This window comes from Podarcis filfolensis, assembly GCF_964270895.1.
Source record: "Podarcis filfolensis genome assembly, chromosome: 4".
Classification (NCBI taxonomy): domain Eukaryota; kingdom Metazoa; phylum Chordata; class Lepidosauria; order Squamata; family Lacertidae; genus Podarcis; species Podarcis filfolensis.
The window spans coordinates 76,293,288-76,310,324 of NC_139607.1; the positions used below are offsets into that span (position 1 = coordinate 76,293,288).

Sequence of the window (17,037 nt, forward strand, 5' to 3'; positions counted from 1 at the left end):
AAAACAGGAGTTAAAATACTTGGGCTAAATCACAATTCCAGACACATAAAAGCGGTATGTATCAGCTTCTGCTTCACAACAAAACGCATTGGAAAATGTAGCTATATGCTGCATACCAAGCTCTACATTTAAAAGATGTTCTTTTTTTATATGTAAGGGCGGGAGTAAGTTATGTATTTATATGCAACCATAGTGCGTTGGTGGTTTTTTTTTTTTTTGTGTGTGTTTTTGCAGGGGGAAGAATGTCTCTTGAAGTTATCAAAACTCCCCTTTATCTCAGGAAGTCTGTTACAGAGGCTGTTATCCCTGCCGCATAAGGACTTGGTTCAAACACTCTGCTTCCCTGTCAGCAGGGCTGATACACTGTATTATAACAAGCCTCCTCCATAACAACTGTTCACAGGCAGCGCTTGTAGCTTTACACGTGCAGCCTGCAAGATTCCTTGCCAGCATTAGGATGCTTCCGCTTCTGGGTCTCTAATTAGACCTTCTCCCCTACACTAAGAGTCTCTCTCTCTCCCCCTTTTCTTCTGGGTGGAGGGTGCCTTAGGGAGGAAGGAACAGGGGGAGGGCTGTGCAAAGGGGGTGAACAGTAGAAAGGACTAGGTCACCAGCATTTCAAAATTAGAAATTAGCTATACATAGTTAGTTAGATAGATAGATATAGAATAAAGGTTCATGCATCTTCCCCTTGGTGTTGGTGGAAAAGCAGTGAGTATATTCAGAATATGTTTCATTACTGTTTCAGGCACCTTTTAGCTGCATAATACAAAGTAATATAACCTTCATTGTTATAGCAATGTTTTTCAGGCTAACTTGTCAAAGGGATGAAGTATAGTTTGCTTGTACCCAATGAAACAGAAAGACTTGTGTAGTGTTAATGAGTTTCTATAGGAATCGTAGCAGTGGAAAGACAGGGTTTTTTTTCTTGCTAAATTAGCATTGTGCCTCTGAATTTAGGAGCACAGCGATTTGCCTTTATCTTGTCTGTTGTTTTCCCCCCAAATTAGTTATAAGGAAATTCAGATTGTTCACATTGCAGTTTAGTTTGCTTTATAATTAAGAGTTGTTAATCTGTTATTTATTGGACTTGCTTTTAGGAATTCTGCAATGTTTTAGTTACTTTTTTCCTATATATTTTTATTATTTTATTTCATTGTTTCTACTTGGGGGTTGAAATGTTCCATGAAAACACTTGTGTGGGGGTGTGGGTCTGGAGTCTGGCAGTCGCTCTGGGAGTTCTTAGCCAGGGTCCTTCTCCATGGACCAACCACTCCTGAGCTTATGGATGGATTGCATCTTTCTGATTTAATTTTGCAGGCAATGCATCTGACTAAAAATTTGAATTTCCTTTTCCACCAGCAACATGACATTTGGGTCAAATGTTCAATAAAAAGAGAAGCAATCCATGAATTCTTTGCATATTTTATTTTTCATTTTGATTTCCAACTCACACACATCTGGCATATTTTACATCTTTGCAATAAAACATGGTTACAATAGCTTAAGGAATTTATATATCCAAAATATTTCACCATGATCTTGAGATGAAATGAACTTATCTTCCAGATGTTCAATATTCTCCCAATTCTAAGCTACAAACTCAAGATATTGCTTACAGACCAATGATGAATAACTTAATCATTACATTGATTCCCCATGATTTCAGAATTTTATAAATACAAACAACAATGAAGAAGGTATTTAGTGCTAAAACTTACTAATACAAGGTGGAGAACAAATAAGAATCACATCAATAAATAATGATATGTTTCTGGTGCCAGTACAAAGAATCCGTTACCTTGTTTTTATCTTTTTTAAATAAATGACTGCAAGTGAGTGTAAAGTCTGAGAAAATTACATTCCTGTTACATGCCTCATAGCCCTACCGACACAATATGTACATCTATGACAATACAGTCACCAAATATACAAAGAAGAAACATGAAGTAAAGTGTATATACCCCTGGGTGTGTTACTTGATCCGTAGAATGTGCGGCAAATTATCCTGATAGTCATCGTTACAGTATTGTCAGACATGAAGTGCCGTCAACAGAGAATGTGGCTTAATGCGTGACTTTCAGAAGAATGTAAAAGAACAACCCCAATGAAGCTAAGGTCCTTTTTAACCAAGCTTTATTTCCAAGGAAATGAAGAGAAAATCTTAATTGCTCTCTCCCTGCAATGTACAGTATGCCAAATGTGATGAATCTAGAAGTCTAGCACTCTTGCTTTGGTGGGAGTCATTAAGCACGCGAGCATCCTCTCATCTCTCTTCCGTGCTCCTGCCTTTCTATCGCGGTACTAAATTAATAAAGGAAGGATTTTCTCTTCCTCTTACAACGCATAAATATGGCAAACAATGGCTTCATATCCAAACGCTTCATGTCATAAGCAAAAACTCCACTTAGAAGGGGGGTGGCTTGAGATTGAAAAGAGCAAACCATATTTCAGTGGCAATGACAAAACTGCGGCTTGTGCCCCATTTCAACCCTTAAATGCAAGCTGGGCCCTTAGGCAGTTCACTTCAACCTGTGAATGTCGCCGTTTCATCAAGACATTCAGGTTTAAAGTACATGCAAGTTGTAACTCCACAATAAAGTTAAGAAACATTTTTTTGTTCTTTATACAAGGTTTTACTTTTACAAAAGTATCCCTTTAAAGTTAAGATGTGCATCTGATGTACAAAGTATCAAACGTAGTTTATTTTAATCCTTTTAATTATTATTATTTTCAGCTTGAAAAGAGGCTGGAAATGGGAAATGTATGCTAGGTTCATGGCCCCAAACAATGTAACAACCGGACACAAGTTTCCTCAGAATATTCAAAAGTCTCTTGTGACGTGTTCTCCACTAGCTTTTCTCAGTAAACAAAGGTATATGAAATAATTACCAAAACATCTCCTAAGTCATTATAATTTACATGATACAAGCTCATTTCTGCAGCAGCTGGTGTTCGGTTGTGAAAAAACACACAAAGTAAAATGGTTGCTGACTACAATGGACAGCTATTGCTGGGTGTAATGGAATGTACAACGGAGGTCAATGCAGACTTGTTTTTCCACCAGAGATTATGCCTTTCAGTAGCACTTGTGCTCTCAATTTCGCCTTTGCTTTCAGTTCTTCACTCCGGTTCAATATCTATTCTGATGCTCATAATGCCACCGATTAAAATCTATATTAAAAGCTACAATGCTACCAGAAGCCATGCCAGTAATTAGAGTCCTGAAAGAGAGATAGAGACACAAACTGTACATACTGAGTTATTTCTTTAAAAAATGTTCACGGCAGTCAGGTTTTTCCCCACCCTCAAACTATACTTATGCTGATTCCAAAGATCATAGAATCATATTAGACAAGAACAATGATGGAAATGATCACATTTCCATCTACTACTGCATCTAACATGCTGCATAACACAGATGTATTTCTGGGTAGGCAAGTGAGTGAAATTAGGGATTTTCATTGAGCCATGGCTGCCTCCATCTCCCCTCTGGTGTGTTGCTAATGAGAAGCCTTGGTCAATGAAAGCTGAAACCATGCCAACAATGAAACATGGTGAATGCTAGCCAGATTTTTTCTTTTTTTAAATTTAAATTACACATGTTCTCCAAAGGAAGTACAGTGGGATAGTCCCATGACCATCTTCACAACAACACTGGGAACAAGGCTGGCTCAAGATATGTAGGCATCTGAGGTGAACCACAAAATCTCCCCCTCCCAGAGAAGAAGATCTACATCAGGAACAAGGGGGCTTGGAATCAAATCAACCTTACCCAGTGGTTGAACTAGGAATAAAAAGCTGTTGCAGGGGGAAAGGGGCCTGCTCAGAATCATGCTGGGCGGGTGCAGAGCTCAGGAGACCCCAGAGTGCAGCACTCATCATTTCTCCCCTAGGGTGGGAGAAGACCAGCAGATCCTCTCATTTGCCAAGAGACTGCTGTAGAGGCAGCATTGTGGGGGCTACTGAGGAGGTAGCAGATCTGGCCTCCAAGGAGCATGCCGCAGCCATCAGTGCTACCGCAGAAGTGGCAGGCGATGCATTCCTTGGAGGCCGGATCTGCCCCTGTGGATCCTGCCACCTGAGGTGGTTGCCTCACCTTGCCTAATGGGTGGGCTGGCCCTGCCGGGGAAGGAAGGTAGAAATAATGAGTTGCTGACACATACAAAAACCTGGTACTGCTGCTGCTTACCTGAAAGGTGTGGAGGTGGAGCAGGGCAGATGTGAGGTGAGGTCAAAGCTGTGCAGGTTCACTAGCAGAAATGCTGGATTGGCTCTGTCAGTGTTTGCCTGCACATCCATTATCTCACCACCATCCTGCTGCCACGCCATCCAGGTAAGCAGCTGCGATACCAAGTGGCTCCATGGCATCAGCTGCTCATGAAATTAATGCTTGGCTCTTCTAACGTACATCATAGCTGAGGAGGGGTTTGAACTCGGAACACCCCAAGGGGGTCCAAGCGTGAGAATCTATCTGGTACTCCACATTACTAGCCACAATCCTGACCGTGGGGGTCACAGCTTTATAGCAATAAACCGATGCTTCACAAGTGGGTAAGCTGGCTCTTCACACTCCATTTTGTGTTTGGGTGTAGGGAAAGAAACAAATGCATACAGATTCAGTAGTGGAGAGCATGCATATGTAGAACCACCCCAGGGAGATTCACCTGGTGCCTTCATTATAGATTTTTAGGCACCAGGCGAAAACGTCCCTCTTCAACTGATTACTATTCTACAGCCTTTTAAATGTGTCTGTGGGAAGGGCGGGGTTTTTTAAAAAATTATTTATATGTGTTTTTATCTTCTATTTTATTCTGTGAACCGCCCTGAGATCTTACGATGAAGGGCAGTATATAAATTTAATAAATAATAATAATCTCCGCCTTTAAAATGTAAGGAAGTAGGAGCCCAGTCAAAAATGCAGCATGAGGAGTCTCCCGTAATGGAGCAGAATTGAGTAGGAAAATTAGAAGCTGTACTGCTTAATCCAGAAATCATGGAGAGGTGAATTGTATCGTGTGTTTCAAAGAGAGGCTGAATTACTGGGGGGGACAAATAACATGTACAAGTTTGAAGAGGCTCACTGCTTCTCTTGGGTTGCGACTTACCTCTGATCATGAGACAGGTCCATTGCCCTAATGCCAGCATCACAGCCAGGGTAAATGTAGAGCTGCTTGAAGTCACAAGCCTGCCATACTTCCACGACTCCATTATCGCCACCCGTAACCAGGTTCTGCCCATCGCTGCTCAGGAGGATAGCCTACAGATGAGCCAGAATGAGTAGTGACATTAAATGCTGCGTAGACTAACACAAACAGCTTCTGTGAGAGGAGTATTTCCTTGCCCAGTCTAGGACAGGAGCAAAGAAGGCTTTGCTGGAAGTCACCATGGATCATTTCTGACTTTGCCCTGCAACAAAGGTGCCATCAGTAAGACCTCAAGAACTCCCTTTACTCTCTCTGAGGTGTCAGTGATGGATCGGACTCCTCAGGGCCCTGTATTCATGTCTTGGCTCCTAGTCAAGGGAGGACAGATGTCAAGCCATGTAAACTTTTAAAGCACAGGCACTTTAAAATCTGTATGTCTAAAACAGATATACAGGAATCATCAAGTGCTCAGTTTTAAAAACAGAGAGTTCAATTCTAGATTGAATTAGAGCCGAGACGTTTTTCCAGTAAATGTGATCCCTAATTTTCCAGTGATCACTAATTTCTCATGAGACTTCTTCAAGCATTACTGTTGTTGTACATCATAATAAGTTCTGAGAGGAAATACTTACCCTGGTTGAGTCGTTGATCTCCATCTGTGCCAAGAGTTTTCCATTAATGCTAAAATTGCTGAACCTGCCTCGTTCATAGTAGATGATGCAGTGGCCTTCACTAGATACTGAAATTAAGCGAGGATACAAGCAGTTTTCTGTTCCTTCAAGTGCTCTCAGCAAATCTCCAGTAATTGTGTGCACCAGGCAAGGTCCTTCTGTATATTGACAAATAATACAGTATATATATATAACAGAGAGGCACATAATTTAGTTAAATTATGCCAAATGCATACAGAGATGGCACATAGTGGTATATAAACAGTGAAAGAATGTGCAGGGGAAACAATGTCTCTGATCTAAAGTGGTGCTTCAGCAAAGTGAAATATACATTTAAACAGTGAATCGCTTTCAAGTAGTGTGCACATGTGTGTGTGTGTATTTTCACATTTCCATTGCTGAGCAGAACAATCCCAGCTCATAAATCTGCTGGCTGGAAGAGGTTAGGAATCAGGTGGCGGTTCCTTCCAGCCAACAAACAGGAGAAATGCTGCTGGGGAGGTTACATCTAGCACAGAGGCTTCCAATACACCCACAGAAACATCCACCAGTGGTGTTTCTGCAGGCAATAGATGCTACTATAGCTGCCCCCCAATGCTCTAAGGATGAAGTAGATGTGGTTTGGGATATATTTCATTTCCCCAAGAGGCTCCAGGACTTGGCTCATTAGCCATGCAAGTCTGGAGCTGGTCTAGGCAGTTTTCCCACTGGTTACAAATTAATTGATTAAAAAAAAATGGGGGTGGAGAGACACATTGTTTCCCTTACCCTGGTGCCTAATGCAAGCCAGGAGGTTTTTGAAAGTGGTGGATCACCCACCACTTCATTTTCCTACCTCACTTACAATTGTGGTATGAATGTTTAAAATATTTTTCTGAAGCAAGTCAGCGGTCTAAGTCATTGCACCCTGTCCATATTTATCAAACATTTCGTATCTGTACAGCAGGGACAATTTTTAGCTGAAGTTTGGTGCTATCTTAAATAGTTGTGTTTGTGACTCTGAATGTAAGAGGATGACATACTCCTTTTCGTACCCTACTGTGGCAAGAGATTTGTCATTCTGATACAAAACCCGAGATACTCAATGAACAATACATCCTTTCAGCCACATCTTGGATATCATTGTATGAAAATTATCGAGGAAGTAAACTATAACACAGTTTTGTCTTGCTTTTAAGTATACTGTGCAGCAGACTAGCTTTTTTGAGACAAATGGTCATGTGGTGATAAATTAGTTGGATTTTAAGGTGCCACAGGACTTTTTTGTCCCTTTGGCATCAACAGAAAAGCACAGCAGCTCTTCTGGAATCATGCATACAAATTCAATACACAGAATGACTGAGGCATTTTCTTAGATGCATCCATTAAATTTGTACACACAGTTTGCAGCACGTGGGCAAACCCATTTACTGCCTTCCTGCCTCTGGTCTTTCCTTCACTCATAAGCATCATTGATACTCAATTTTCCACACCTCAAAAACTATTCCCATCCCTAGGAGTTTTTAAGAATAAAACTTTCCACTTTCACCAGACCAGCTGAAACTATTCACAAACAATTAATTATTGAATTTTCAATTCAGCAGCTAGGATGCTTGCAAACCTGCATGGGCTCATAGCAGCCCATGGCAGCTGAGGGCAGTGGTGGAAGTTTACAAGCAGGCTGGCTGGTGGCAGATGAAGCTCTACAGAGGATACAGAAATTAAAATATATAGCATGTAGGATAATGAGCGGAGGATGGATTTATACTTATCCTGAGGCAAATCTTACTGATGAGGAAGTTTCAAATTTGTAAGACTAAAATTGACAACTGACCTTTAGCACCACTTATGACAAGTCCCAGTTCGGCACACACTGATACGCAGACAACTTCATGGTCGTGACCAGTCAGAACGGCTCTGGGAGCAGGATAATCACCTAAAACAGATGCCACACAAAAAGGTAAGACATCTCACGTAAAATATAATCCATCAGCAACAAATCAGATTCAAACTGGCTTTGTAACTTTTTATCTTTCGTTGAACCCCTGTTTCTCCACCGATTGGCTCACTCTTTGTTGGGCTTGAGCTAAGAGTTCATAATGTCCTTTTCTATATTCTCAGAAGCAACATAAAAACAGTAGGCTTTGTAATACCTTCTGGGGGAAGGATCTCTCTGGTATTAACCTTCTGTATAGTCAAGAATAATAAAATATTTGGGGCAAAACTAGAGATGGCCAGATTTGTCCATTTCAGTTTCTTTTCCCAGTCCTGAGTTCAGTTCCTCACATTTCCACATCAATTTGCAAAACATTTTTTAATAGAATTTCATAGATTCACACAATCATAGAATTGTAGAGTTGGAAGGGACCACAAGGGTTATCTAGTCCAGGAATCTTTTGCCCTGCATGGAGCTAGAACCTATGACCCTGAGATTATGAATCTTGTGTTCTACCAAGTGAGCCATTTTATGCATCTTTGCATATAATTTTGCCTAACATACACACTTTTGCAAAGCAATTCCTTCATCTACATTCCCCCAATCTATGCTTTTAAATGCACACTTTACATGCATTTTCATAGACATTCCTTGGCTGGAGAACTGAATCGCAAAATTCAGAGAAATGTGAAATTTGAAGTATAGCTGTGTTTCAGTTTCTGTATTGTTTCAGGAAGTGGTAGATTCACCTTCAAGTGCAAACTGAACTGAATTTCTCCTACATCTCTGGGCAAGACTAACATTTCCTTCTTGTTTTCCTTCCTAAGATTGGATTAGACATTATGATCCCTGCCAAGGTGAGTTGTTATGGTCTTCTCCATGAGAACTCACTTGCAGCAAGGAAACAATGAGAGAGTTCCTTGGGTAATGGCCAGCAGTGGCCAGCTGCTATATTCTTATAAGCTGGAAGAGAGGTTTTGAATTTTGATACTGGTTAGTAACTATATTTCTTTTGTTCTTATACTATGCTTCTTCATGAAGCACAAAACTAACTAACTAACTAACTAACTAACTAACTAACTAACTAACTTACTATAATCACTTATAAGACATGTGGTGTGTTCTAATATTTTAAAGTCCAGCCATGAGATTTAGAAATGTAAGCATGGTTTGAAAACAAGCTTTTAAAATAAATATTGGATTGCAATGTACATTCATATGACACTAGGTTTTAGGGAAACACCTTTTTTAAATAACAAAAAAAAACCAAAAAAAAAATCACAATAAAATGCTAGGTACTATAATTTGCACCAAAAAGAAAAAGAATAGATTGAAAAGAATTATTTTAAGCGGCACAGTCAACACACTTATATTTATGATGCAGGCAGGATTAGTCTGCAAGACTTTGCCACTCCAAGCAACTGCAATTTTCCAGAGGATGTGGGTGCAAATCTAAGATCACTTGCAACAGGGCACACCTGTTACTTTGCCCAATATATTGGTGTGACCACTTGTGTCCAATGTGCTGTCTAACCAGGCTGCCTAATTATGGATGGTGCCTACCCTGGTTTCACAGCACCTTGGTTGGTGCTTATTTAGTGCTATTTAGTCACTTATAGACTGCCTTTCATTGCAAAAGCAAGGCAATTTGCAAAATAAAACCAGTTTTATAAATAACAATAAAACATAAACCAGAATATTCAGAGTTCAGTAATGCAACTAGAAAGGAAATTCTGTTCACATTTTTGTGTGTGTGTTTCACATTCTTTCTTACTTAAGCTCTACAGGAATATGTTGGCAGTAATACTATGAAAACCATGAAAGTTTTTGGCCAAGATGTGGGTCAGGCTCTGTCAAATGTTCCCAAGCTGGAATAACTGTGTTGGGTTTTCCTGCTTTCTATTAAACTTTGTCATGTGTGGGTTTCTTGGCTCAGTCTAGCCTCTTGTTCAAAGGTCCCATAGGGTGTGGACTGATCTTTCAAGGCTTTGGAATATGGAAGATCTTGCTTCAATGAAGTGAGTTAGAAAAGCCAAAAGGCAGGATCCTTTCAGAATGGGTCAGTTTTGACATTAGGTCAATAGGTGACATGGGAGGGACTCCTCGTGTTAGTACTCCACCTGCATGAGCAGTATAACATTAAAGTTATGCACTCAGGTGACAGGTCAGCTCTTCTGTGAACCCACCACATCCACATGCTACAGTTTGATCAGGTCTCCCACTGTCCTCCCATTTCTCTTGATACCGGAGAACTTCAGCTTTGTACATTTTGAATATGTTATTTGGGTCATGATTGCAATTAGCATGCTCTATTTGGTTATGTAAATAGCAGACTCAAGGAAGCTTGAACAGCCCAGGGCCATGGGGATAGAAGGGAGAAACTACCTCTCTCTCTCTCTCTCTCTCTCTCTCTCTCTCTCTCTCCCCCCCCTTGACAAGTCTCCCATTTTTGAAGCTGCTATTTGCATTTCAGTGGAAGCTTCCACTGAGATCAAAAGAGCCTTCTCTTGAAATGTAAATAGGAACTTCAGAGAAGCCCTTTTTTTGTAAAACCATGCAGGAGAGAAAGAGTTAAACCTTCTCTGCCCACCTCTTCATAATCCTAAGGTTGTTCAGACATCCCCACAGCTGTTACTTAAACAACAACAACAACAACTGTTCTAGTTACAGGTAGGTAGCCATGTTAGTCTGCCGTAGTCGAAACAAAATAAAAAAAAATCCTTTTTATTTTGTTCCTTAGCACACAAAAGCTCATACCAATAACAAACTTAGTTGGTCTCTAAGGTGCTACTGGAAGGATTTTTTTTTATTTTGTTTCAACAACAACTGTGCATGTTAATTGCACATGCACAATGTCATGTGGTATCTAGTTTGCTGTTTGATCCATGCTTTAGAGTTGATTTAAATGTACATTAATTGATGTGCAGAAAGAAATTATGATTTTTGAAGTACTGTACACTAAAGACATAGGAGAGAGTGTAAAGGAATGTCTAAAAACATGATTACTGATACTATGCCGCTCCCACACTGCCCCCTGACAGCTTTCCAGTCATATGTTAATTGTAAGCATAATTCTGAAAATGGCCACTTTCAATGTGTTCCTATGTGTACTTTGGGAAACATTCTGGGTGGTATTCAACTAAGTTTTACTCAGAATAAACCCATTAAAATTACTGGACATGGCTAAGTTACAGCCATTGATAACAATAGGTCTACTCTGAGTAAAACTTAGTTCAATACCACCCCCCAGGTTGGAAAAAACCTAAGATGTGTAATAAATGCACCCATAGCTGACATCACTTGCACAACAGGATTAAGTTTGCAAGGGGAAGCATACATTTGGAATTTCTTAAGTCTCAATGTATCACTTTTCAAGCAAAAAAAGAGTTGTTTAGAAACAGGTTTTGTTGTATGTCTCAGATTATCCACCACTTGCAATAAATTAAACTCAGTCCAAACCTCCTTTTCAAAATAAACAGATACATATTTGCCATGGAGAACAAAGACCCATATGCGCATAGAAAAGAGCCAGGGAAGAACAAGGTTATTACAGAATTAGGGGTGTACAGGGAGACGATAAGGAAAAGTGAGAGTAGTTTCCCTGTTGTGAAAGAGTATGCGGGACAGGCACCAGCATTGTCTGAAAGGATTGTGTGTGTGCGTGACAGTGAAAACGAGAAGGAAGCTAGGAAAGACTCTGCAATACATCTGTTCTGTGTCTCTGGGCAGGATGTGCAAGGTTTTGATAGGAAGGGGCCGTTTCTGTGGTTTACTGCATGTTTTGTTGACTCTGTATTGCTAGCATAAGGGAGATGGAGGTGAAAAATAGAAATTATATAAAGGAATGATGCAATCCTCTGAAAGATGTTTGCATCCTTTCACCTTTCCTGACACAACAGCCCGTTACAGGGAATGACCACAATGAACGACTGCAATTTTTAAAAGTCTAGTGGCATTTGTGCATATGCTACGTGAAGCATTTGATTAGAGATGGGCAACTTGTTCAGCACAAAGAGTCATATAGGAAACACATCAGGAGACAAAGAGTCTCAGCTCAATTGCATATTTCAGAAAGATGCTAAACTACAGCTGGCAGAGGGCTTGAACTTATTCTACAATATTCTTATTTTGAAATTGCTATTCTCAAATGTGAATTACTTGAGTTGGCCCTTGAAAAACCTTGAGAGTTTTTTTGACAGTTGAAAGGAAAGCAAAGAAAGGCAAACCAGCCCATTATCTCTATTATGCATGATTCTGGAATACCAAACACACAGTTCTCACTGAAGCTGCAGGTTATCTATAATTAAATTGAATCTGTACTGTGATCCACTTCATTTGCCAAGGCAAGAGCCCACGAAGACCAATATGGTCCTTGAAAACAAATTTTTAAAGAAATCCTAGCTATACTATGCTTTCCAAAGCCTTTAGAATCAATCATAGCTTTGCAATAACAGTGAGTATCATTTCACCCTTTAGGGACAAATGAAAGAAAATACAGTTTTAATCAGAGATATATTCTTCCAACAAAGCCACTGTGTGGGGGAGGAAATCTCACCCCACATTACATTTCACTGCAAAAGGCAGAATGTCATGGACCTTAGCAATCATTCACAATCCAGTAAAATATTCTGTCACCAGCACATCACCACTGATAGATGCAGCGAGAGGTTAAAGGCTGTGGCACCAGGGGAGCTGCAGGTGAAACTTGACCACTGTGAATTGAAACAGCATCACTTTGAACTCACAGTAATTTCCCCAACGTGGCACCTCTGTATCTGCAGTAGAATCACTTCAGGGCAAAATGATAAAATATACGAGACCAAGCTACCAAAACAGTTCCCTCAATGTAGTTTAAAATAAGACGCTCGCTTTTGTTCTCCACAACGGACATAATATGTGATTTGATTTCTGTGGAAGACCGAACGTCTTCCAATTCTAAACAGATAAATATTATTAATTTTTTTTTTATTCTGAGATGTGTTCGTTTCCTTGCAACCTAATATTTCAGGTGCAATGGAAACCTCTCTCTCTTCTGCCGCACCCCAGTTTTAGAAAGCACAGTAGCACACTGCCAAAACTACAATGGGAACCGTTGTTTAAAAAAGCAGGAGCCATCAAAGCATCTCATCCTTGGCAGAACAGTTTTCTTATCTGAAGGAAACCAAGAGCACTGAAAACTAAGCATTTATACAATCACCTATAGACCAGGTAGAGGCAACAAAAGTTCCCGAGGATCAAATCCCAGGGAAGAAGCACTGTTCCTTTCTTTTCTCTACAACAACCTACCTGTGGGTAAGCAGCCTAGATAACCAGCAGGCCTGACATTGCTATTCCTATTCTAACTCAGGAAAGTGAAGGCTCGGACACATGAAAGCATTTTAAAATGCAGTATATAACAAACAGGTGTGTGTTCCTGGCTCCCTCCATTCCCCATGTTTCTTCTGCTCCATTGCTTCCCACACATGCAGAATGGGCAGATACCCATTCCAATTCCCTGTGCTGTTTTTTGGGAGGAGAGGGAGGTCACTGCAGGATTTGCTGCTGCCACCACCACCTCTCCTCTAGGAATCTCTTTCCTATTTTCATTGTGAGTGATGAGCTGGAAGAGAAGCTATTCTGACAAGAAATCCAACAATGAGCGCTGGGAATGCCATCTTGTGCCTTGTTACAAGCCATGGCCTGAAGAGGGTTCACACCTGCCCTATGACTATTTCTTGGGCTCTGATAGGAAGCTCCCTTAGGCCCTGGGGAGTTAATTTCTGTGTCCCTGCTCTTGATAAGCAGCTGAAAGGTTGCACCAAACCTGGGGTTGCATCTGTCCCTCAATAGACAGGAAATAAGGCATACAAAATTCACATGGCTATATTTTTGTGGGAGGAAACGGTGAAATACAAGGGGCACAAGCATGTATGCAAGTCTGACTGCAAACACAGATATGTGAGTCTGTGTGACCTTTTTTATTAAACAATCAAAAGTCATTTTACCCGAGTTGGCCTAACACAGTTTCAATGCGATTTTGAAGAAACTACACTGCAAACAACAGATCTGAGTGTGCAAACAAAGCCTGCTGTACTAGCCACCTCTCAAATAACTTAAAGTCAGAAGAAATAAAATGTAGGAATGCAGGGGATGTTTTAAGTCTAATGATCCTCTCCTTCCAATTTATTTAGAGAGTCTTTTAGGTTTGAAATATTTACTTACAAGTGACTTAAAATACCTTGAAAAGTGTTATTCAAAAAAAATCAATGTTGCTCTCTCCCTGGAATTCTTTATAGACACATTTAGTATTTCCAACGCATGGGGCTGTTTACTACAGTCATTTATTGAAGTACTGAACTTTAAGCATATGTAAAATGTGTCAAGTGATACAAAATGCACTTCAGTGTCTTTAAGGGATATTTCCTATAATTGGTCCACAAACTGAGCTTTGGGCTGGTTGACACAACACGCTCATAGTGCTCAATGCAAACACGGCCAGGGAAAGCAACGTTAACTAACACCTCTGGTGACTATCTGGTATGTAATGAGAAATGTCAAGTCCCAAGATCAATGAAGTTTCAGACTCTGGGGACACAACAGGAATAGCATTGATCCTTTTAAAGAAACCAGTCAAAGGCTGAACGCAATATATTGCACAGATAGGCTCAAGAGGATAAGCGGCCAAGTCCAGCATACCTACATGACAAAAAATTCAATCAGCTCTTAGCACAAGCTGCTGGCTCCATTCTCCTTCTTTTCATGCAAAGAGAAGGTTCCAATTAAAGTGTGCAAATTAATTTTTATCACTTCCAAATTAGTTTCTGAATTTGTGTCAGTTTCAGAAGAAAACATCTGTCCTTCACTTTTGTTGTTGCAATTTCAGCTATTTGGGTATTTGCTCAAAGATTCAGATTTTTTCCTCAACCTTTGTTTTTTGTTTTTAAATGTTTGTGTGTCTGTATGATATAGCAAGTCATCTATTTAGTGCAGGGTAGAGATGCAAATGAAACGATGCAAATTCATAGTCAGAATTAGATTCACCAAGTTATAGAAATGGTTTAGGTGGAACAGTTTAGTAAATGGTATAATAAACACCTGTTTTCGCTAACTATTACTTTGCATAGCCTGATCCAAAACAGTATCTGGCATAGTGATCCAGGATATTAGCACTTCACATGCCCCAACTTTTACAGGCAGTGGTAAAGGTAAAGGGAACCCTGACCAGTGGTGACCAGTAAAGGTAAAGGGAACCCAGGTAAAGGGGACCCAGTAAAGGTAAAGGGAACAAAGGTAAAGGGAACCCAGGTCCAGTGGTGACCGACTCTGGGGTTGCGGCGCTCATCTCGCTTTATTGGCCGAGGGAGCCAGCGTACAGCTTCCGGGTCATGTGGCCAGCATGACTAAGCCGCTTCTGGCAAACCAGAGCAGCGCACGGAAATGCTGTTTACCTTCCCGCTGGAGCGGTACCTATTTATCTACTTGCACTTTGATGTGCTTTCAAACTGCTAGGTTGGCAGGAGCAGGGACAGAGCAACGGGAGCTCACCCCGTCATGGGGATTTGAACTGCCGACCTTCTGATTGGCAAGTCCTAGGCTCTGTGGTTTAACCCACAGCAGTGGACCCTACTCCAAATACTGTACCCTTCTATCATGAAACCTCAAACTGCAGTCTGCACACAAGGGCAAAAATGAATGGGGCTGGGGCATGGCAGGTGCTGAGAATCTATACAGAGCAGCATATTGCAATAGTTCAATGCTGTAACAGATTTGCCAGTCCTGTTTTGGCAAAAGCCAATACAGATTCCTAGTTGCCTAAATAGCTTGCAGCTTCCATGGAGGCCCAACTCCCTCCATGTGCTACACAGTCCAGAGCATCAAATTTGTTACTTTAAAAAATGTAAACTCTTTTCTGCTGGAAATTTTCAAATGTAAGAATCTTTCAGGGGTTCCAACTCCAGGGAGCCAAGCCCTCCCCCCCCCATATTTTTGGGTAGGAGCCAGCCCCACAATGTCCACAAACTGTGGAGCTGATCACAACACAACTCCAGTGGGCTACTCCTTCCCCTCCTCCTTCTGCTGTGGCCCTCCACAGGTTTGAAACAGCCTTCTGCTGGTGGTGGTACCACGAGGAGGAGGAGGAGAAGCTGCCAACCATGAAGCCACTGGCTTGTTGTTGTTGCTGCTGGTTGTTGCACACATTAACTGGCACATGCTAATACCCCTCACGGTGCAATTCCATATACGTATGTCTCTTCGGAAGGGTTCAGTGGGGCTTGTTCCCAGTCCCAGGTAAGTATTGTGCATAGGATTGCATCCACAGCCTCATGAATAGCAGAACAACTAGCAATGGGCCATCTTAACAATGTATATGCCACCAATTTAGTTTCTCTTTTAGAAATGATCATAACCAAAAATACGGAGGTGAAGCACATGTCATGTGTACATGCACATGTATGTGAAATTTCAAAATACAGGTTTACAAGTGCTGATTTACCAAAATAAGGAAAGGAGAGACCCTCCTTTATATGATTTTCTGAAACAACTGAAGTTCCTTTTAGTAATTGGATGCACTGAAGCTGAAATTGATAATTAACTGTCTTTCAGCTTAAAGGATCATTAGAAAGTCAAGCACCTAGCCCACATAATTACTGTAACCTGACATTTTTCTTTTGAATTCCTTACCTCCTTATGCTCTGTGATATAAAATATCTTATCTGTGTCTCCAGATGACAGCTTTTGAGAAACTAATCCTTTTCTGAAAATATCATCTGCATCTTCCTAGAGATTCATTTTAAAGATGTTAACTAATTGGATTTAACCTACACTGTACATCTCACTTTCATTTTTCTTACAAGATAAGCCCTAATCTCCTGGCAGTAAATGTACAGGAACTGTAAATGTTACAAAGAAATATTTCTTAATATAACTGCTCTGTTGACTTAACACTGTGTTGCCCAGTTTAAATATAAGATCTGGGGCTGACCATACTGCCATCACAAGTGGTGGATACAGTCACTAGTAAAATAAGTGGGGAAACCCAGTGAATTTACAGTCATAGGTCAACAGTGACGGTATCAAGGAAGTATGATGGAATTAGTTGGGTAGCACTACAATCTTCATGAAATATCAACAGATCACCTTGCTGGTCCTGTGGCATGGCAGATGAGGAACGCCATATATATATTGTTCCTGCACTTGTGGCCAGATGTTTTGGACTACAATTCCCATCCGCTACAGCCAGCATGGCCAATGATCAGGGATCATAGGAGGTGTAGTCCAGCAATATCTGGAGAGCACCAGCTCTAGAGAGAAGTGCTGGATTACC

The 17,037-nt window shown here is 40.7% G+C and overlaps 1 protein-coding gene across 7 annotated transcripts in view; it reads right to left on the reverse strand.

Moving 5' to 3' along the window:
* Positions 1-1,409: 1,409 nt before the first annotated feature.
* NBEA (neurobeachin) overlaps positions 1,410-17,037 on the reverse strand; it is a 361,568-nt gene continuing 345,940 nt past the window's right edge. For all 7 annotated transcript variants that reach the window (XM_083608943.1, XM_083608944.1, XM_083608945.1 and 4 more), the window contains 4 exons: positions 7,632-7,733; positions 5,780-5,976; positions 5,109-5,260; positions 1,410-3,224 (listed from right to left, as the gene is read on the reverse strand). In XM_083608943.1, coding sequence (XP_083465069.1) covers positions 3,134-3,224; positions 5,109-5,260; positions 5,780-5,976; positions 7,632-7,733 — 542 coding nt within the window. In that variant the 3' untranslated portion in view covers positions 1,410-3,133. The remainder of the gene's footprint in view (positions 3,225-5,108; positions 5,261-5,779; positions 5,977-7,631; positions 7,734-17,037) is intronic.